We start from the raw sequence: 22,982 nt of genomic DNA, 5'->3' as shown, positions 1-22,982 counted from the left end.
CGGCGGAGATGAAGAGCAGGCAATGTCGATGCCTCCACAGCTCAAAGATAGCCAGACCACAGGGTCGGCACAGGCTGGAAGCGTCCCTCCTACCTTCTTTTTCTTGGGTGCCGCTGAGTCCATGGGTGGCCGCAAGATCGATGACAAGTACAAGGCAGAGGAGCAAAAGGCATGGGACAATAAGAGGAGGCATCAAAAGAGGGGGCGCGGTGGCAAGACCATCAAGGACTCCTCCAATGTCAATCAAGATGAGATGCACTATGTGCCTGACATAACTGGAGTCTGGGAAGACAATAGGCCTGACATTCTCATGAAGAACCCCTATCAAGGCCAGAGCTTCGAAGACGGATCCTATTTCGTGGTTAGGGAGTTTGACCGGGTTCTTATTTACTATCCTGGAAGACCGATGGTCACCGAAGATTCCTTGTGTGGCATGTCCAGAGAGATGCAAGAGTTTCATCAGTTCTACATGCAAGCATCAGCTGGTTCTCAACAGCATGCCCAACAAATCAATGTTCGAATCCCACGAGACTATGGCTTCATTGACCAAGAAACTGGGAACATTCAGGAACGTCTTATCACCTTTGGTGTGGAGTTCAACGAACTGTTCCACCTCTTCAACCGCCAAAAGCTTGATATCAACCTCTTAAGGCTGTGGTCTGCCTACCAAATAAGGGAAATGTGGCGAATGAAGGTCAAAAAAGCAGCCATTTTAGACCCCGCGGTATTCAACTACGGTGGCATCGGTCTTGAACCAGAAAAGGATCCCTCAAGAACCCTGGCATCTAAATACTTGGTGGCATGTCTGGAGAAATACGCAGACCACGACATTATCATCTTCTTCCTTAATTTGGAGTAAGTTGAATTTATATATAAAACCGTTTGTTTTTTCTAATTCAGTCTTTCTTATACACCCTTAGATACTAAAGTTTGTTTCTTTTGAAAACAGAGACCATTGGGTGACACTACTCATTTGTTTGCCTTGGTCCGCGGTGTACTACTTCGATTTACTACTTCCGAAGAAGGGTGTTTGAGGTCGGTACTGGAAACCCATCAAATCACTCATTTACACTGCCTGAAAAGTGGTGACCAAGGGAAAACTAGCTGGTAAAGGATATAAAGACGAGCCTCACCACAACCATAGGTTCCCTTGCCAGCAACAGCCGTTCGGAAGTGTGTACTGTGGTTACTACTGCTGTCACATCCTTATGGAGAATGCCAGCATGTTCAAACCTGAGTGGAAGGGGTCAATCACGGTTGTGGAAGAGTACTGGCGGCTCCGAATGAAAATGGCACACCTACCTAAATGGGTCGTGTATAACATTCAAAGGGAGTTCGCCCATGTCATCAACAATGAGGTCATCAAGCCTAGTGGGACTTTTACGAACGCGTGGAACAAGTGGTGACTGGGGTTCACCCACAACAATAGCTTCAAACTTGAAATGAACATTTGTATTCTTTATATGTTTCTATAAAATTTTGACACTTTGTAATCAATGTCGTGAAGTGAGATACATTTGTATTCTTTATATGATTTAAATGATGTGGCTTTATATACATTTGTATGCTTTAAATGATGTGGCTATGTATTTTTCTGTGCTGTGCTGTGATGTGCTGTGTATTCAAATATATATTTTTCTATGTATTTTTTGTGTATTTTATGTGATTTTAATATTATTTTAATTACTGAAAATGTATCAGTGTTGGTCGCTCGCCCGACACTGACGTGACAAAGCGACCGTTACTGATGATGGTACATCAGTAACGGTCGGATCGGGCCGTCCATCACTGATGATACATCAGTAACGGTCGCAGAGACCGTCACTGATGATGGACCGTTATAACGGGGGCCCGACCGTTACTAATGTTGATTTTCGACCGGTAACTTTTTCTGTGGCAGTGATCTGTCACAGACGTACACATCGATCCTACCAACAGCCATCCGGTCATCGCTGGCGGAGTACTACACTACAATGCTGCAGATACCTGTGTTGACTTGGTAAACGCTTGCCAGAAACCGAATGTCTCTTGGCTTGTTCTGGGTTGCTACCGGCTGCTGGAGGTTGATTCCATGTGGAGGCAACACGTACCCAAAACTCGCCATTGCTGCTTGCTGTGCGGCTCTATGCATCGGATCGGCAAGTGATTGGGTGACTTGGCCTATATAGCTAGTGGGGCTAGTGTGTAAAGCAATTCCAAAGTGCCAGTAATCTCATTGTTGTAAAAAAAAAGAGAAAAGTAATTTTTTCGTCCTTGACTTGTCGGAAAGTTCGCTTTTCGTCTCTCAAAAAAATTTCGTATTTTTTTCATCCCTCAATTTTCAAAACCAAACACTTTTAGTCCGTCAGTCCATCCAAAGTGGTTTTCCTAGCCACGTGTCTGGTTTTCACGTAGTTTTTTCACTTTTTTTTTTCAATCAAGATATGGATGATACAGATGGAGGAGAAGTACAACCAGTGCTTGGACGAGATCCAAAGCACGACGACGGCCAATTTCAACGGCCTCGGCAGTCACGGGATTAAGTACAAACCGTACACGTGGCTAGACAAACCGTTTCGGATAGCTTTAAGGACTAAAAGTGTCCGGTTTTAAAAGTTGAGGGATGAAAAAGTATGAATTGTTTTTGAGTGACGAGAAATAAACTTTCTGACAAGTTGAGGGACGAAAAAAGTATTTTTCTCTATAAAAAATTGGAGGAAAAATACAGTGGTTTGTTCTTTTTATTCTAGTAAAAGCTAGCGCGCGCTCAATTGGTTCAAATCGAGCCCAAGTTCCCAACTACATGAGTATAAGTATAGCATAATTGCAAGCCATGCCTTGGTTGTGTTCAATTATAAATTATAAATTAAGCTCCATCGCTTCATTAATTTCAGTTTATCGGTCGGCAGACATGAACATATGACGCCAATGAATTGGAAGGGTCGATGCACATGCAGCGTGTGTGGTGTCCCTCTCCCGCCTTGATTTTCTCATTGGTACTAGGCCGGGCCTGTCAAATCTAAGGTGTCTGATAGTGCTAATTAATTAGGCTTGTTGAGAAAATAAATTTAGCCACACTTTATATGGCAAAAGAGACGGTGTGTGTGGGTTGTGTGCGTCTTTGGTTCTAACGAATTGTCTTTGGACGCCAATCTCAGAGCAGCTCCAAACAGAAATTAAAGTCTCTGTGACGGGGAGAAACAATTAGCGCCTGACTACTCCTATAAATGTAGGCACATATATTCTTATACAAATTCACGTCACTTATTTTAAGATGAAGAAAGTATTTTTTTCCCCTTCCAACTCAGATCTTACCAGCGGGGTCGGCGAAGGGGAGATGAGGAAGGGAGGCAGGCAAGACTACCTCTCTCTATTCCGGATATCAGCCCAAGATGCAGTGTTGCTGCTTGTAATTGTTTCTCTGCCGGCCGGTAACACCAAGTGCACTACACAGTGGTTGAGTGCTATATAGGTCGACCATTCATCGAAACAGCAATAAGATAATGTCTTCACACCAAGCAGAATAAACTGATGGATATTCAAGGACATGACACCCCCCACAAGCTGACGGATAGACTTCTAGCTAGCCAGTCGTTCCCCTTCTTTTCGGTTTCTACGATGAGTTTCTTCGAAAAGCTGTTCTCATCCAGCTTTCTGGAGAAGCCGCATGTGAAATTTTGTTAGACTTTCAAATTAGGTTAGCCTAACCTAATTTAAAAACTTAGCGAAAAATTTAGAACGGCTTCTCCGGAAAGAGGAAGAGCAGCTTTTCCGAAAATACCGTCCTGAAAGCTGAACAGAAGGGGCACCGAAAAGAAGTAATGTGTGTTGGCTTATCGCTGGGTGGGCTCCTGGCTACTGGAGACCGGTTGCATGTGGAGGCAACAGGTACCCAAAACCCCAAGCCGTTCGTGCTTGCTGTGTGGCTTCACGCAGCGTATTGTCCGTTATCACTTATCAGACGCTAGATCTATCTCACACCGTTTTTGGCTCTTTTTTCAGATCAATATCTATCAGGAGGACCCCCTACAATTATTCCACTTTTTCAGTGGGAAGAGTCAATCGAGGCCTAAAAATGAACATCACCATAACAAAACAAAGAACATAACAATATCTATCACCTTGTCGCGTTTTGGTCGCAGCGGAGGAAAGTAACAAAAGCTGGTACTTGTCGATGGCATCATCATGGCTGCAGGTCGACGTTTGTCCGCTACTAACTGTCCTTTCTGGAAAAGGCGCCAGAATGCATCAAGAGCTAGCACAAGAATCAATAATCGGTGCCACTGTGCATCGTGTCCATCCATGCATGCTGCAGATATATCAGCTCACCAAAGTATTTTTTTATACATATTTTTAGCTAAAAACCATCATACATTAACATCACATCATTCCAATTAATCACATGTATAGTGTGGACCTGTTGTTTCCCTCTCTTGGCTGTGTTCGAAGGCCAAACATGACTAACTGTACTTAACACTCAATATTAGCTATGCAATATATATGTATGTATATATATCTACTTTTCGTTTGTTCCAAGTCGATCCCCAGGAGTTTTGGAGGATCTGAATCCAAAATGTAGATAGGTTAAAAAAACACTAGCTAGCTAGCTCCTAAATTTGTGCAAAAATAATATGTAGGAACCCTATATTGAACAGCAACACTTAGGCATCCCATATGTATGTGATCAAGTACCACGAGAAGGTTATAAATTTTGCCCCTATAATTTTTTCGATGATTCCTCAAAACCAGACCTCGATTGATCACGTTCCGACGGTCCTTTTTCACTACTAGAAAAGGAGCAGACCCTGAACAGTCACTACTAGAAAAGGAGCTGCCCTATATGTATGTGATCAAGTACCACGAGAAGGTTATAAATTAATTTTATTCACTTAAACATTAATTGCAAAATATGGTACTAGGAGTCGAGATAATCTATTGTATATCATGTTTTATCTTCTTTTCTCTGAATGACGTGGAACTCATAAAACTTAATTCGGCATTTGAATTGGAGATGAGATAGAGTGGCTGAGTGATAACAAGAAACGAAAAAAAGGCCAACATGTGCATGGTCGTCTCTGCACGTACTGCACGCCAGGCCGGTTCTTTGGAAATGGATGGAGCTACGCCATACCTGGGCTGGGTCTGGCGCGCGGGATTCCTTATTGGTCCAGGCTTTGGGCTATGCAGCCCGGCCTCCATAGGCCGGTTCTCTGGAAATGGGTGGAGCTACGATACCTGGGCTGGGCTGGGTCTGGCGCGTGGGATTTCTTCTTGGTCCAAGCTTTGGGCTATGCAGCTCGGCCTCCATATGCCGCCTCAGTCCCGAGTACAAAAGGCCCATACGCGCCGTCGATTGTAGCTCACTCGGGCCCTCGATGTAGCCCGTCCGTCTCAGGTGTAGGCTTTGCACGGCGCTCGGGCTGGGCCTAGCGGAATTTCGATATCTACCAGGCCTAAGCGGAAACCAAACATCTTTATCTTTACACTTATAAAGATTTGAGTCGGTGGTCGTGAGTTCACTCCAACAATACTACCCCTGCCCTCAACTCGCACCGTCTCTCTCCTTGCAGGGCGGTTACAGGAGGAGAGGAGTTTTTTCCGGTGGCGTTTCTGGCGGCTCCCCTCTGCTGATGACCTCGTAGTCGCCGGTGGAGGGGAGGCCGTTGGCTCCATCGGGGGGATCTGTTTAGCTATATTGCTTAGGTTAGCAGCTTAGGTTCCTGTCGTCCGTTTCTTCGGCTTCTGGCGATGGAGATGGCGGGGGTTAATAAAGCTCCAGTTTCTTCTCCAACGAGGTGGTATCCATTGTTGTTGGTGTTGGATCTGGGAGCACTCGTTTTCGTTTCCTACATCCTTCTCTTGGATGTGGGTATTCGTTTATCTTCCTTGTGGCGGCGCCGAGGCAGCAGCGGCGGTGGTGCCGTATTGGATGTTTGTTTCTCCCTTCTTCGTTCCTGCCTGGGGATTGCCTTCTCTGGTGGCATCTAGGTAAGCAGGGAGATTTGTATAGGTGGTCAGTGGCTGGCGCCATCCTCATTGAAGACGTCAGCCGTCCATAGATGACATTTGCTCTGGTGCTGTATTTTCGGAAGATGGCAGGCAGATCCGGCTATATTCCTCAACAGCTGGGATAGTGACAGATCTGGGACTGGAGGGGTCTGGGGCTCTGCTCCGGCCGACAAGCCACAAAGAAAAGGGTTCTTGTTGGGGGAATGACCCCGGGTACGTAGGGTCATGACGACACATCTTGGCCGGCTAAGCAAGAGCAAAGCTGATGTAAGCAAGTAAGCCGGCATTGTTAAGCCGACTTTCTAACAGGCTGGCATACCAAGAGTATGCCGACATCCCTATCTTGCCTCATGTGATTGCAGGACAAGCACAAGCTATCTAATCTCGGCTGGAGCCGGGATATGCCAACGGTCTTTTCATGGCTGCATGGCTTCAAATAAAGCAACGCTCCTTTAATGACGGAAAAGCAGTCGTTGCTCACGTCGCTGTGCTCGACGACTGCATAGTGACGCGCCGTAGAAAGACGATGACGAAGGCCGGGGCATGGCTACAGTGCGTGCCGTCTCACAGTACGAAAAGCACAAAGCTGCGTTGTCCCCTCCCGGACAATCCGGAGGGGACCATGGGCATACCCGGCGGGCCCAGGAGTAACTAGGGTTTCCTTTGCCCCACTTGTCAGTGTAACATTCCCAGCCTATAAATAGAGGCTCCACCCCTCCTGTGAGAGGGGTTCCTCACTTAGACATTAGAAGCTCTCCTCCTTCTTACTACAAGAAAAGTGTTGATTTATGACCTTCTCGTAGTGACGATTGCTAAAATGGTCATGAATTTATGACCATTTCGAACCAAATGGTCATAGAGCATTTGGAAGGGTCCAAATCCTGAATATTTATGACCATTTGATTGTAGAAGGTCATAATTCCGTCACGTGAAATGGTCATAAAATGACAAAACGATCTACCTGTAAATTATGATGCATTGGTATGAGTGGACAACCCAATCTTGTCCACGTGTGTCCAGCCTAGCATTCCAATGACACGTGGGACCCATTGGCAGGAACCAACTATTCACAAGTTATGTTGGACCAGACACTGACTGACTAGTGGGACCCAGCTCTCGAGGGGCCCACGGACTGACATATGGGACACTCGACATCTGAGAGTTCCTGACCGATAAGTGGGACAACTCTGACACGCGGGGCACACTTGAACTTAAACATAAGCGAGGGAAAAAATTGTGGCTGGGAGATTTCAAACCCAAGACCTGAACTACACACCCGTGCGACAAAGCCACCAGACCAAACAACTGCTCGTGTTCTGCAATACCGCAAAGATCTTTTATCTGTTACTTACCGAAAAACATAAACATAACTGCAGCTGGGCTTCTGTAGCAGTCCGCCAAGTTGGGCTGCCCTCCGGCCCGTTCGGGACACAGGAAGGAAAACGCTGGCATAATAACGAAAAGCTATATAAACGCCCACTCCCTGAGTCCAGACGGAAACCCTAAAGCTCTATCTCTCGCTCCCTCAGCCTCCGCCAACCTCTATCTCCTTCTCTCTTCGTCTTTCTGCCTACCCACCCCGTCGCCCGCATCCCACACTCTCCCCTACCCTGCCGCCCTCCGCACAATGGTGTTCCGACTAGGCGCGTTGCGCCTCGCTGCCGTTTCTGGCCGTTGGATCCGGTGGTCGTCCGACGAGGTGCGCCGAGCCGCCCTTCCTCGCCGCTAGTTCCGGTTCCTCTCCGACGAGGAGCGCCGCGCCGCCGGTCCTCCTCCTCCCTCTCCTCTGCAGGTGACGTCGTCGGCCGGATCGAGACAACCGGCCAGAGCAGGCGTGTGGAGGCTGACTTGACCACCGGCCAGATCCGCCCCTGATGGGCTTTGCTTCCGCTTGATTCGACCGGCCCTGTGCTCGCCAGCAGCCTCACGACAGGTTCTGGCACTCTCTCCCTTTCTAGTGTTTGTCCTCTAGTGTTGCTCGGCCTGCAATTTGGGAAATACTTAGTCACTCATCCATAATCTATGTTGTACTACCTCCGTTTCTGCGAATTGTCATTTCCACATCTAGGTTGACTCATCCATGATCTATGTTTTACAGCCCGAATATTATAGCACGGCTAAATCCAAACGATGTTATTCTCCAGCGAATTGTCCTGCCTGTTGTAACTAACGTATCCATGGCATTAGTTCAATTGAATGGCCCTCCCGCATCAGTTAAGGAATTAATAAAAGAAACAGTTGCTAATTTTCTTCCGGGCCTTACATTTAGGAAAGAGGAAAATCAAACTGAAAACTTATACGCCTTAGAAAAAAAACAGAGGGAGTCTCTTAGCTTTATGTATACTGTATATTAGTTTGTCTCCTAGCTTGATGTATGCTGTATATTATCTTGTCTCCTAGCTTGATGTATGTTGTATATTAGCTTGTCTCCTAGCTTGATGTATGCTGTATGTACATCCTGTCATTTCCTTTTATATATGATGTTCATGCTAGATTGACAGGTTATGTATATTAGCTTGTTTGCTAGCTTGATATATGATGTATATACATGCTGTTATTTCATGTTGTATATGTTGTATATATACATGATGTATGCTCTTCAAGCTAGATTGATTAACTAGCTTGATTTATGTTGTATATACATGCTTGTCATTTCCTGTTATATATGTTGTATATATACATGATGTATCCTTTTCAAGCTAGATTATTATGTGCTTTATAAGTAAGTTAGATTGCATTTGCTGTGAACTTTGCATTTGGATAGCTTGAGGTTCCTTTTGAATTACCACTTCATTATTCTAGCTTAACATATCATTCTAGATTTTACTGTCTTGTCATGTGCTTTCTAGTAGACTCTCAGTTCAATATTTTAGTTGCAAGAAATCAATCTGCTTTGATTGTTCAGCTCATACAAGTGTCTGCAATGATTGTTCAGCTCATCTGTGAAACACATAATTTTGCTGTTAATTTTGTTCACTTTAAGCTGACACAGGCTAAGATCAAATTTTTTAGATCTACAAGTGTGTGTTTTCCATAGCAGTGACTAAGTACTGTCTCAGAATTCCTTTTGTCAATATTATAGGAGATCAAAAACTTAAGTACCCTTTTTTATCATTCAAGATAGAATAACCTCATTTCTCAGTGATTAACCAATATCATTTGTTTTTCTTACAGGATACTGAGGTTGCTGGTGTCATGTAATATTTTGTTTGGTGAATCAATAGATCTGGAAATGGTTGCATGGACGCTGCAAGAGGAAGAAGATGATAAAGCTTTGATTTTCTTTGTGCCAATTTTTTTGTACCTTTTCCAGCATGTACAGTTGACAGCGTATGGGAAAAGGTGTGTAACAATTGTGCCGAGCTATTTTAAGCGGTTTAAGCCATTGTACTCATTGATGCAGAGCAGTTATTGCAAAAATCTGTTATTTATTTCGAAATTGTTGAAAATAATCAATATATTTTAGCCATTTTAGGCATCGGATGCAGAGCAATTACTGTACCTGGAGAGGCCTATTGGATTCAATATATTTATATGGTATTAATTTTAAATGTTTTTAGAACAAACTAAAATTAACTATGTAAACAGAAACGAGATGGGCCCACAAGAATTCGATAAAAAAAATAACGGCCTGACAGAAATGGATAACAATAATTATCGGGCTGAAACTATGTGCGTGCCCTTTTAGGTCGAATTTATAAATGGGCCGAAATTTTGGGCTTGGCCCATTTGGAAGACCATCTTGGACTGGGCTGAATTCGTTTTTTGACCATTTGATTTCGTCACAATTTGTGCCACGTCACACCGCCACGTCAGATCTTACCTGTCCCAGCCAGACAATTAGTGACCAAAAAATATTGTCAGAGTTTATGACGATCATGTTTTTCATAACCTTTTATGACCATTTCACCAAAAAGGTCATAAAGTGTCATTAGCGACGGTCCTTTTTTGACAATCTCCATTTCGTCATAGGACCGTCATAAATTGAATATTGTGACGATTTTATGACGAAAATGTGGGGTCACAAATCAACATTTTTCTTGTAGTGTCTTCTTCCTCTAAATACAGCTCAAGGAGCACCTTTGTAGCCCTCTGATATCTCGGCTAATAAGAACAAGGCAGGAGTAGGAGGTTTACCTCTACAAGAGGGCTCCGAACCTGGGTAAACATCGTGTTCACAGCGACTTGTGCGTGGTTACTCTACGTCATCCCTCCTCCGGATCCACCATCGTCCATCGGCCCCAACTCAAGCCATCCTATGGCATCTGCCGTGACACCACCACGACAGCTCTACTGTCCGCGGCAGGCCGTTTCTGAGGACCACACAAGCAAAAGATGCGACGGTGCTCCTCCAATCCATGGGTGGTTCTTCTTCCAGAGTTGCTTCGGCGATGATGGACTTCTTCGGCAAGTGGTTGCACAAAGTCCAGGGTCTTTCCCTATTATTTTCCTTTTTCAGAGGGTTGTTGTGCTAAATTCCAACGCACGTGTCTATCCGGTGTCTTTGGTTGGGCGTGTACGTGTTTGTACTGCTACTATATTTTGTTATGAATGAACACGTGTACCCTTAAAAAAACAATACTACCCCTTAATGGATACGGAATCATCTAATTGCCACTCACTCTATACCTATCACGAGCACTCAGCAATGCTTGATTGGTTTTCATGACTTTCAAGATAATTTTATTTTAAAAAAATAATATTTAAACATGTTCTTATTTATCAGAAATTTTTAAAAATATGAGCGACACATATTTAAACAACTCATGCATAACACAAATTCTTAATTCCGTAGCAGAGCACGGACATTTAGCTAGTCATGCTTAGAACATTGCAAGAACGCAAGAATGTTCCTCTAAAAAAAGCCATCCCAAGACATTGTGCTTTTTTTTTGCAAAAACATTGTGCATTGTTGCAAACTCGGTTCTAGAATATAAGATGTTCAGTTTTTGCCTTAAAAATCTATACAAATCCTCGTCACTTATTTCCGAACGGAGAAAGTAGTATTTATGATATTGTGTGGTCCATACATGTCAAAAGTGGCACCCCTGCGATAACATATTAGATCCGTCACTGATTTCATCCTCACTAATTATGTGTCATATGGACAAAAGTACGATGTGGAGGGGAAAGAGAGGGGACCCAAGGTATGGAGAGACAGAGAGAGAGAGAGAGAGAGAGAGCGCATTCTATTTGTACAATCGAGTAATGTCGCATGGGGAAGATATTTTAACCACACGTCAGGCCTCCCTGCCGCCACCATTGGGTCAATTAGAGGTGGGATAACTAAGGTTTGCGCCTTTGCAGTAGCACAAGTTAGGTTTAATAGCCAGTGGCAAAGGCTTCACTGACCAACCCCTCTAAGTGATCGATGGTGTAGATCGGCTATTGGTGGCGATGGCGGCTCCATCAGCGGGCAAAGGCAGGGCCCGTCAGTGGTGATGATGAACAAAACTAGTTACCGTCTGTCATTGTGCAACCGCCATCAACTTTGTGTTGGCCAAAGCATCCTAGTTCTCGCTCCCCTGACAAAAGGTTGACCCGGTACACGTCGTCAGTGGAGACACCATGAGGCTTGCGACAAACGACGATCATGACACAGACCGTCAGTAGGTGGATCCGATCGATCCGTTGGCAGAGAATTCATACAACAAGCCGAGGTCGCAATGTTAACAATCAAACGCACATATATACATGGTGCCACGAATTAATCCATGGTTTGCCATGAAAATCCCTAGGTACGTTGCACATTCCTGACCATTCATGTGGGGGGCAGAATATATATCCAACTCAGCTGATTAGAGCCTAAGCTCAAGGTCGAGCTCGCCGCCGCCAGACCGCGGGGGCGCGGCGGTCGTCGATAGCACAGCGTCGATGCCGTTGGCGCCCCTGTTCCAGCTGACATTGTCCTCCCGGCCGGCGCGCACTGCTGCTCCTCCACTGCTGTTGTTGCCATGGGCGGCGACGGGGGCAGCGTCCCAGGCGTAGACGTGTGGGTTCCAGGCGCCGACCAGGTCCTTCTTATGCGCGTTCTGGTGGCCGCCCAGCGCCTGCGATTTGAGGAACTTCTTGTCGCAGAAGAGGCACGGGAACAGCCGCACGTCCTTGCCGTCCACGAGAGCCGTCGGCGCCACGGAGTCGCCGCCGCCGCCCGCCGGCTCCAGCCTCAGCGAAAGGTCCACCATGGCCGCCTCTCTCTGCGAAGACGAAGACGAAGACGGCCACTCCATTTGGAATGCCAGGCCAGCAGAGAGAAACTAGCGCGCTAGCTAGTATTCGTGGTCGCAGCTAGCCACCACCACCGCGAAGAACAAATTAACCCTGCAGCTAGCTAGCCTTTCCTCAAATAGACAAGGCGGCCTTTCCTCATGGAGACAAAGGGAAAGATGTTGTCCAAGAATGGGTGATGTAGGATAATCTGTATTGGGAAGATGGGTGGAAGGGCTTGAGCTTTGGGTGACACGTGTCTATACGCTAGCTGAGCTCAATTCAGCTGAGTCCTACTCCACCACTAGTAGTTGAGTAGGATGGGCCAATTATATAAGCAAAGCCCGTGGCTAGGTGTTACTGTCGTGCCAGGCTGCCAGCTAGGTGCCAGAAGAGTGATATACAGAACATGATTGTACCAAGGAATTAACTTTCTTCTCACAGAGAGAAAGGTATCTCTAGCTTGCATTTATGCTCCGAATTTTACTTTCAAGTATATATAGCTTGGTTTCTTTTCTTTAAAATGCCATAGTGTTACAAAGAAAATATTTACGTTACGTCATTCAACCTGTAAATTTTTACCTGATGCGCACAAATATACGTGTCCAGAGAGATATGCCATTCCCATAGTAAAATGTAATCCTCATTTTAGGTTACAGTTGTGATTTTGTGAAAGAGTATCTGATTTGAAATTCTTGTCACATTTACCTCTTAGGGGGGGATGTTGCGGCCATAGTTTTCACTATTTATGATTTCTCAGAATTGAAAAGAGAGATTCCCCACAAAAAAAGATAGACCCACATATTCAGCTGACATAGTAACCGACTGGACGAACAACTCAGATGCACAGTCATTAAGTTATGTTAAATTCTATCATGTCATTTTTTAAATTATGATATATTATGTCAATTTTGGCAACAAATCTGCAGAGCTTTTTTTACAGAAAGATCAAACTTGATATAATGTAGTACTCCAAGAAAAAATGACATTCATTTTGATATGTCACCAACAATTTATATGTCCCACTTGTACTTTGCCTCATTAATTAGTTGTCATGTCATACTGACACGTGGGTCTATAGCTTGCCACTTTTCGCGTAATAATGAAAACCGTAAAGGCTATTAATTACAAAATTACAACTAGATGGTAAAAAGTGGAGTTCACTTAAAAATACACATTTTTGTCATGGTTGAATAGATCACTAACCTTAATTATCAATATTAGAAATTTGGTTATTAGAGGAGTATCTGCTTAGAAAAATAGAGTATAAAAGTATGCACCAAAATAGACTAGCCTAATAGAGTAAGTTAATTATTCTCATTTATTTAGTAACAACAAAAGGGATCAAAATAACATAACAGACACAACTATTGACTTTCTTTAGAAAGACTGTTATTTTTAATATTGGACTTAGTTTCTCTCTATTTTAAGAAATCTTGATTTTTTTGGAATGATCTGATGATAATAATATATAAAGAATATGTGGCATTCAGATGTGTACACACATGCATATGCAGAGGGGTGTCGGTTATTGGTTGTTGTTCTGTTGATGGGGGTCCTGTCACGTATTTGTTTCATTGTGGACATTAAGTAGAGGACAAAAGGTCGACCCCTGCGCACAGCCATGATGATGTCATCGATCGACAAGTATATATCAGCCTGTCGTACATTCGTAGGCCTGACATTCGGCAAAGAAATTTTCCAACGTCACCGATCCGGGTGACCGCACCGCGGATCGGTGACGTGGCATGATCGGAGCCACATATCTCTCTGCTCTCTTATTTCTTTCTGTACCATCCTCTCTCCTCTCACCTCTGTTATCTCTCCCATCCCATCTCCACACGCCAAGCACGGGAGACCTCCGCATGGCGCCGATGTTAGATTTAATCTTGAGTTTGGGTTCTACTAGGATTAGGTGAGTTTGAGAGTGCTAGTCCAAGTAGGATAAGAGTCATGGCTGTGTGTGAGTTAGGAGTAAAACTAGGTTCAAGTACGAGTTGGAATTGGAGTCCGAATAGTACTAGGTGTGTCCTGGCTATTCGTGTATAATTAAATACACGGGTAGTCAGCGTAGCTTATAATCAGGTCGTGGATTTGTGAGAAAGAAATAAAGATAAAAATAGAGGGCATGATACCCGCCCTTGGCCACATAATTGTGTGATTGTTTCTGCGTGTGCGTCTTCATGTCTTGATCTTTGGGCAAACCCAACATTTGGTATCAGAGCAAGGTCCAAGATTTGAAGACGCGCTTGCCCCGAGGAGGCGATGTGCTAGTGAAAGGGCATTTCGATCCCTAAGTGTTTTGGTGTTAATGACAACATGACTCATGGACTGACCGTGTGCTCGAGCGTTTCAGATGTGACATCAAATGGCACAACACGGTTCGTTGCCCTCAAAAAGGAAAGAAGCGTAGAATGATTTACGGCTTTTTATTTATATTGAGTCGTAGGAAATCCGTACTATTAAGAGAGAGTCCACATGGGAAAGGTTTGAGTGAATCAACTTCACGTACACAAATCTAATATTTGCACCCACATAAAGCCGTTTCCTAAGTGGGAGAGAGACCACCTCATAATCTTAGCCTAAGAGTTTAGTGCCTAAATGTCTCCAGGGCGGCAGTGCAGCTCTATCTAGGCCAGTAGTACCGGGGCCGGTAGTTCCGCCCAAGTACCGGAACCACACCTAAACGCTACTGTCTTCTAGCGGTAGTGGGGCGATACCGGAGCTGTACTACCGCTGGCGGTAGTACCTCTCTGCTACCTCTCTACCACCCGGCTGCGTGAAATACACATAACGGTCAGTTTTTGAGGCGCCCTTTAAATAGGAGTCGTCCCCTACCTTGGGACTTCTTCTCCACTGAGCTATTCCTCTCTCCCCCAAATACAAGAGCTTCAAATTCCTAGATCTCCCTCCCTAGTGCTTCCCCACTCTTGATTCTTTGAGGATTGGAGGAGAAGATCTTGATCTAGGGTTTCACCAAATTGAAAAGTTGATTCCCCTTGTTTCCTTTGTGGATTTTGTTCTTCGGATTTTGGGATCCCTAACCGGAAGGTGTCACTTCAAGGCCTCCAATCTTGTGAGGAGGTGCTTGAGGATTCAGGAAAGAGCCTCCAATTAAGTTGTGGAGTTATGCCCTTCTCCTTGTTTGTAAGGGTTCGGCGTTCACCCTCAAGGAAGCCACTAGTAGAACTCACCTCACCTTTGTGGTGTTGTGAGAGCTCATCCCACATTTTTGGTGTGGTGAGTTGGAGAATAGAGTGAGCCTTTGTGGCGCCTCTACCTTTGTGGTAGAGCACTCCTCCAAACGGAGACGTACACCGACCCCACTAGGTGGAACTTCGGTGAAATCTTCGTCTCCCCGTGTGATATCATTTTTGCCCCTTTACTTACTCGCAAAGCTTAATTGTTTATCTTGTGCTTCGGCTATCAAGCAAGTTTCAATTGATTATCTATTGCTTGTGCTCGTGGTTCGGCTATTGCATCATACTAGGGTGTTCATCATTTAGACGTTTTAGTGAACCCATGTATTGATGCGTGTATCCATAAAAGTGAAAAGAAAAAGTAAAATTTGTTAGTCGCCTATTCAACCCCCCCCCCTCTAGTCGACCATACCGATCTTTCAGCTAGCGCCTCGAGGCGGGCAACAGTGGCGGAGCGGTGTCCGCGTATCAGATCCGGCGTTGGCTGCTGTGTGACTACTATCGTCCAGTAGATCATATCGGGCAAAGGGTGGTTGTTGCGGAGTAGCGTTCCGTCGATTGGATTGAGTTGTCATCGTCGTGGACCGATCTCCTAGTGACAGGAGATCATAGTACTGATTGCTGAAAAGTACTGTCGTCGGCAAGCTCGTTGAGGAGTTATGTGAAGGGGCGCGTAGAGATAAACAAAACTTTTCCTACGCGAACTCCCAAGATCTAGCCGAGGTAGAAGGCCACAAGGATTACCACTAGACGCGCAGTTGCGGATTATCGATGCAGCGCATTGATGCAGTGCAGTCCCTCGATCCGATCCAGCCAATCCAATCCCGCGATCGTCGAAGTGCTGAACATACAGCACCTCTGCCGGTATCCACACGTGCGAGGAGGAGCTCCGGCGGCGGACTGCTAGGTCCGGTGCGACGGTTGGACTGAATGGGGCTAGGGTTCTCAACGCATGAGAGTGGCGAACCGTGCCCCTTGGGCATCCTACGCCCCTGCTTATATACCGAGTGGAAGTGGGCTCCAGCACTTGTGGCCCATCCACTCTGTGAGCCCAACTCGCATTGTCAGTCCATTTCCGATTCGGGTCCAACCCGATCAAATACTTGCTCCCGCTCTTAAGTGTGTGACCCCGCAGGCTCATGGCGACTTGGACACGATTGGAGTCCGACTCTCAATCGATCAATCGGTAGCGGCTCCTAGCAGAACATGCCGACTCCCAAGTACCATCGAGTCATGACGACGTACCTTCCAGTATGACATACGTCTTAGTCCCTTTTGCCTCACGATATACCTTGTCGAACTATAGGCGATTAATCGTCATCCCTTTAATAATTCAACTCTCTTCTCGATCCGTAATATACGATTCATCCGACTAACTCTTAGTCGATCGACCCGGTTAACAGTTAACCGAGTCGCGCATGGCCATGCTTCCTGAATCATATCACTCGAGAGGGCCCAGAGAATATCTCTCCAGTCGGAGGGGCAAAATCCCATCTTGGTTATCCACATCACACAGCTTGATTCTCAGTCAACCCGAACTCTGCCTTTATAACTGCCCTATTACGGAACAACGTTTGACAGAACCTAAGTTGGTGATCCACAACTCGGATTGTGCGATAACCTCAGGTCTAAGGATTACATTCATTGAGACATGCAAATGCCGACCTACTCGTTGCATCTCAATATGGGTCAGTCCGACTCGCTAAACTCTTTAGCCGAGTCCGTGTAAGCTGGAATGACATCACCATGCCCATGACAAGTGGAACCGAGTCATCAGCCAACTTTCACATTAGTCTAGGTTATATGTCCAGCACAACCTCAATGACTAAGGACAATTTAGTATGAACAATATGAATACATAGTTCCACAATCAAATCACATATTCAATGATACATATCAGATGTTCAAACAAGGACAACTTAATAATCTTTATGAATACATTGGGAATTACATCATACGTGATTGCCTCTAGGGCATATTCCCAACATTATGTGTGTCCAGATCAGAGTTTGTGAGTCGTGGTTGTGTCCAAGTGCTCGTCGGTGTGATGCTCTATTGCAGTGGAAGTACGCCACGGTCGAAGGTTGTCCGGTATGGTGTGTCATCAGAGCAAGAGATCGACGAGCGTGCAGACGAGGTGGCATGTGGTCATCTGCGTGTCTCGGCAAGAAGATCAAGCTTGGCGTGTAGTGGGATCATTACCAGTTTAGTTGAGCTCCTGCGTGAGATTAATGGTGTGTCTAATCTGCACATAGCACGCGAGATGTGTCCGCGTGTGCTGGTAGTCCGGATCATGCATTTAGTTGAGTCGACGAGTCGTGAAGCTGAAGAGAGAGCCAAGATCGGGGGAGTGCTGAAGACAGCAACTTCAAGATTAGGGGGAGATTGTTAGAATTAATCTTGAGTTTGGGTTCTACTAGGATTATGTGAGTTTGAGAGTGCTAGTCCAAGTAGGATTAAGAGTCATGGCCGTGTGTGAGTTAGGAGTAAAGCTAGGTTCAAGTACGAGTTGGAGTTGGAGTCCGAATAGTACTAGGTGTGTCCTGGCCGTTCGTGTATAAATATACGGGTAGTCAACGTAGCTTGTAATCAGGTCGTGGATTTGTGAGAAAGAAATAAAGATAAAAATAGAGGGCACGATACGCGCCCTTAGCCTCATAATTGTGTGATCGTTTCTGCGTGTGCATCTTCATGTCTTGATCTTTGGGCAAACCCAACAGCCGCTGGCCGCCCATCTCCCCACGGTCTGGCACGCATCGTACTTTACCTAGCCTTTGGCAAAGATCCGGTGTGATTGTGTCCGGTAGTGCAAGGTAATGTGGTATTTTTTGCAGCAGACTCTTAGAATGAGGGGTTTGATGCTAAATGGTGTGACCGGGTAGACATTTTTGTTAAAGGTCGTAGTGTTGGGGTCAAAGTGAATAGTCATATTGGGCATTGTTTCAGACTATGAAGGGGGTTAGGCAGGGTGATCCTAAGTCTTCGGTCCTATTTAGCATTGTGTCTGATATGTTGGCAGCTCTTGTTGAGCGGGCAAAGGAGTTCGGCCCTTTGATTGGAGTCATTCCCCATCTTGTTCAAGAGGGTGAGTCGATTCTTCAATATGCGAACGATACGGTTATACTTCTGTAGCATGATCTACACCAGGCTAAATATATTAAAATATTGTTCTTTGTGTTTGAGTAGTTATGAGGGCACAAGATTAATTTTCATAAAAGTGAGATTTTTGTTTTGGGCAAGCAAAGGAGTTTGACACGTAGTACTTCATCAAAGATCATATGGGATAATTAGTTGTATAGGTCATATTTCTACTTCTCTAACTGTATATAAATTAAGGAGCTACTTGATCTTGTTTCGAAATAACATTAATATAGTCATATCCTCCAACACTCTTGGAGATCTATTTGGCCAAACGACAAGCTATTGGGCATTGGCAATGACCGGACGTATATATTAATTAGCCTTCTTGGCTGTGTGCATCAATTGATGCAGAGGCCGGGGTTCCCTCTTTTTTGAAAAAAAAAATATTAATTAGCCTCAATCGACTTGACGATCGTCGAGTGTATGTTTGTTGGCCTTTGTGCTCAACCAAGAGGTAAGTACGAACCACATGTGTGCGTTCTGATGATAATAATAGTATGTAAAGACTATGTGCCACTCAGATGTACACACATGTATATGCAGAAGGGTATTCGATATCGATTATTGGTTGTCCTGTTGATATATGGGTCCTGCCACGTGCCCACGTTTTTGTTTCAATGTGGACATTAAGTAGAGGACAAAAGGTCGACCCTGCAGCCATGATGATGCCATCGACAAGTATATATCAGCCTGTGGTACTTTCGCAGGCCGCGGCAACCAAAACGACAAAGCAATTCGAGAATGCTCTCTCGATCTATCACTGGCTTGCTGGCTATCGTAGAGGAGCAGTATGTTCTTTGTTTGGTAGTACACGATTAAGTTAGATTCTTGGGCTCTCGTCTGATTAACTTCAACTCCCTCCCGAAAGTGTAATAGTTAATCATTGTATGGCCCTGCATGCATGATAGATCTGCAAAAGCCCAAAACGGTGAAAGGGATGTACCGGTAGCCGGTAGGATTAGTTTGCAGCACAGCATGATCAGGTCGCTGCTCCTTGGGTTTTGCTAATAAATTGGAGATGTGCTATAAATAAAAGGGGGACGCTAAGCACCACGGGAAAAACGGGCGTTGCCGGAGGCCCGGAACGTCCGGCAAAGCCTTTGCCGGAGGCTTTTTCTCGGGGCCGCCGGCAAAGGCCGTCGGCACGAAGCCCTACCGGCAAAGCCTTCTTTACCGGCGGCCTTATCTCATGCCCTTCGGCAAAGTTGTCGGAGGCCAAAAAAGAAACCGCCGGCAAAGAAAAGGCACTGACGGCACGTGTTAAGGAAAACGGATGGCCACGTGAAGACCGCTTTGCCGGAGGCCAAAAAAGAGGCCGCCGGCAAAGAAAATCAGAGAAATAAAAAAACAAAAATCCCACGCCCCGCCGCTGCACTTCACTTCGCCGGCCGATTCACCCCGCCACAGCTACTGCACCTCGCCGGCCGCTTCACCCCGCCTCGCGCCACCGCTGCTGCACCACCAACGGCCACTGCACCCCGCTGCGTCCCGCCTGCCGCTGCACCTTGCCGGCCGCTGCATCTCGCCGCTCGCGCCGCCGCCGGTTGCCCCGGCCGTGCCGCCGTGCTGCTGCCGCCCCGCGCGCTCGCCCGTGCATCTGTCGCTGCCACTTCGGCTCGCCCCGCCTGCCTCCGCGCGCGCTGCTGCAACTGCAAGCCAGAAGCTGCGTGGAGGCCGTGGCTCCTCCGGCGACGGCCCACGTGGAGAGGGAGAGAGAGGGGGGTGGAAGAGGGAGCAACGCCCTGCTGCTGCTGCCGCCACCGCTCGCCCCACGCTGCCCCAAGCCACTGCTGCCGCTCGCCCCACACCGCCGCACGCTTGCCGGAGGGAGAGGAGGAGCTCCAGCGCCTGGACGGAGGGACAGAGGGCAGGGAGGAGAAGGAGAGAGCAGCGTGCTCTGTGCGGCAGAGAGGAGAGAGCAGGGAGGACGGAGGAGGGAGGAGGCGAAGGGATAAGAGATGAACGGCAGGGATTAGAAGAGATGAGCGGACCGCAGTCACCCAGATCGGTGACGTGCAAATTTTATTTGCCGGCGGCCAAGCCTACGGCAAAGATATTTTAGTCTTTGCCGGAGGCAAGCCTCCGGCAAAGATTTTTTTTCTTTTTTTTTTGCTGTACACATTTGATAACGTTTGTCCCATTATAATTTCGTGTATTGATCTGAAATTTTTATGACAAGCTTACATAGCCATAATGTAGCACCATGCCAAAAATTGTTAATTTTTGATAAGATTTTAATATTATTCATATTTTCCTATTAAACGGTTCTAGAAAATGATAAGTAATTATTTTTACATAAAAGTTGGTGGTTTTAATTCTCATTAGACATCATTAATAGTAAATGTAACCATAGTAAAAGAATAAACTCAAAAAGTGAAAAAATATTGCAAAACTCGGTTCGGGTCTCAAATTGGACGTTTGAGTGCTCATTTCGGGAACTTATACGAAGATTTTGCAATTCGTGAATCATGTACCATTTTGATTTTGCGTATGGACCTGTATTTTTTTATCCCAAGTTTATATACCCATAAAACAACACATTGCCAAAATTTGTTCTTTTTTGACAATGTTTTAGTATTATTTCATTTTCCCCTATTAAACGGCTATAAAAAATGATAAGTAATTATTTTTACACAAAATGTGGTGATTTTAATTCATATTAGTAATCATTAATGAGAAATGAAACCACAGTAAAAATTTCAACTAAAAACTGGGTCAAACTAATGCAAAGATTGGTTTGGGACTCAAATTTGGAGGTTCACTCTTGAGATCGTACATTTTGTGAAATACGTACCATTTAGCATTTTTTTATTGACTTGTAATTTTTATCCTAGTGTTGTATACCTATTAGTTGGTACCATGCCTAAAATTGTGAATTTTTGACAAATTTTTAATATTGTTTCATTTTTCCCTATTAAACGGCTCTAAAAAATGATAAATAAATATTTTTACATAAACATTTATGATTTTAATCCATATTGCTCGTCATCAATGCTAAATGAAAGTACAGTAGAAATTTCAACTCAAAAAGTGGTGGTTTACATCAAATTTGAAACTAGAGAGGAAAAGGATACAAAAGAAAAAAAATATTGAACACATCTTTGCCGGAGGCCGGCCTCCGGCAAAGAAGCTCGTCCGTTTTCTCACCGTTAGGCACCGGTCAAGTCCACGTGGGCCACCTTTCTTTGCCGGCGGCCTTTTTATTCTTTGCCGGAGGGTTTTTTTTGCCGGAGGCCTTTTCTATTCTTTGTCGGCGGCCTCTTCGTTTTTGCCGTCGGCAAAGCCTTCTTTGCCGGAGGCCCGAAAAAAAGCCTCCGAAAAAAAGCCCAGGCCGCCGGCAAACTGGGATTTTCCCGTAGTGAAGTGTCCATCGGTTGATTGGAACCCCCATCCACCACCTCCCTATCTCTTGGATCTTCTTTAAAAGCAAGCAAGATCTCGTTTGATCCGCTTCGTCGTAGCACCAAAATCCCGGGAGCAGCATATTTTATATGTTTGCGACATCGAAAAATCATCGCAACATGTGTCTCTCAAAAACTCGTCAACATAAAAAATCCCCCCCCCCCCCATCAAACGCTCGTCGCAACATTGGTCCCAAATCTCATTGTAACATAAAAAGCATAGAAACAAATCCCCTCGCTCCACACCCAGAATCGTTGCAAAAAAAAATGCATACATTTATAATCACCATCTGCAACTCGAAAAAAGAAAACGTGCACTTGCATCTTCTCCGGCACCTGTGGCTCCTACAGCGCCGACGGGCACGGGGACGATTGGCGAGGAGTGCAACGGCTGCAATGGAGAAATCCGGTGGCGGCTCCGACGATGTGCCGCTGCGATCCCCGAAGCGAGACGTGTTGCCCAGCCACAGCTAGCGCAGAAATACGGTACGTGTGTCAGAGTGCGTGCATGGAAATCTTCTAAAGCTTTGTTTGGTAGGAGTCTATTTTTAGCCCCAAGTGGATTGGGTATTTGATGGATTGGTGTTCACTGGATACTCTCAAATTCACTTTCACCCCCAAAATACTAGTACAATGGAGTTTTTTAACTTACAAAAAATGATGTTAGGTGCTTTGCAGGAGATATCTTTGGAATTATCCCCTGTAATCCAGACCCATCAAACAACTCGTTCGGGTTTTTAGTGTTTCTGGATTTGAAGCAGTGGCGGATTCCATCAATATGGCAAGCTAATGCCTGTTGCCACACCTAAATTTATATATGTGTATTTGTGTATCAATTAATCAAATTTGATTAGTATCCGTTGCTTCTGCCACACCTGATTAACTTCTCTAGGTCCGCTGATTTGAAGAGAATAATATTCTACAGATCCTTTAAATACTCTTCTACCAATCGGTAGGGACATGCATGCATGGTGCTCGGGTGTGACCTGTGGCAGCGCATCTTTCAATCTGTCAGCTACATATTGGGCGACAGAACCCTATCCTC

The 22,982-nt window shown here is 45.3% G+C and overlaps 1 protein-coding gene and 1 long non-coding RNA gene across 2 annotated transcripts; one reads left to right on the top strand and one right to left on the bottom strand.

The window, feature by feature from the left end:
* The first annotated feature begins 7,486 nt into the window (after nucleotides 1–7,486).
* Nucleotides 7,487–9,471, top strand: LOC104581738. The gene is made up of 2 exons (XR_729861.3): nucleotides 7,487–7,921; nucleotides 9,163–9,471. It is a non-coding gene; the product is annotated as an uncharacterized LOC104581738 (long non-coding RNA).
* A 1,962-nt stretch (nucleotides 9,472–11,433) lies between these two features.
* On the bottom strand, nucleotides 11,434–12,625 carry LOC104582331. The gene has a single exon (XM_010231794.3). It carries the CDS (start codon nucleotides 12,216–12,218, stop codon nucleotides 11,787–11,789), a length of 432 nt encoding a protein of 143 aa, XP_010230096.2. The 5' UTR covers nucleotides 12,219–12,625; the 3' UTR covers nucleotides 11,434–11,786.
* Between the last annotated feature and the right edge of the window lie 10,357 nt (nucleotides 12,626–22,982).

This window comes from Brachypodium distachyon, chromosome 1 (assembly GCF_000005505.3).
Source record: "Brachypodium distachyon strain Bd21 chromosome 1, Brachypodium_distachyon_v3.0, whole genome shotgun sequence".
NCBI lineage: Eukaryota > Viridiplantae > Streptophyta > Magnoliopsida > Poales > Poaceae > Brachypodium > Brachypodium distachyon.
Note: the sequence above shows the minus strand (reverse complement) of the source record. Positions and strands in the feature narration are given on the sequence as shown.

Excerpts from the sequence above, each read along its gene's own strand:
- LOC104582331 (XM_010231794.3), bottom strand. The coding sequence starts at position 12,218 with ATGGAGTGGCCGTCTTCGTCTTCGTCTTCGCAGAGAGAGGCGGCCATG.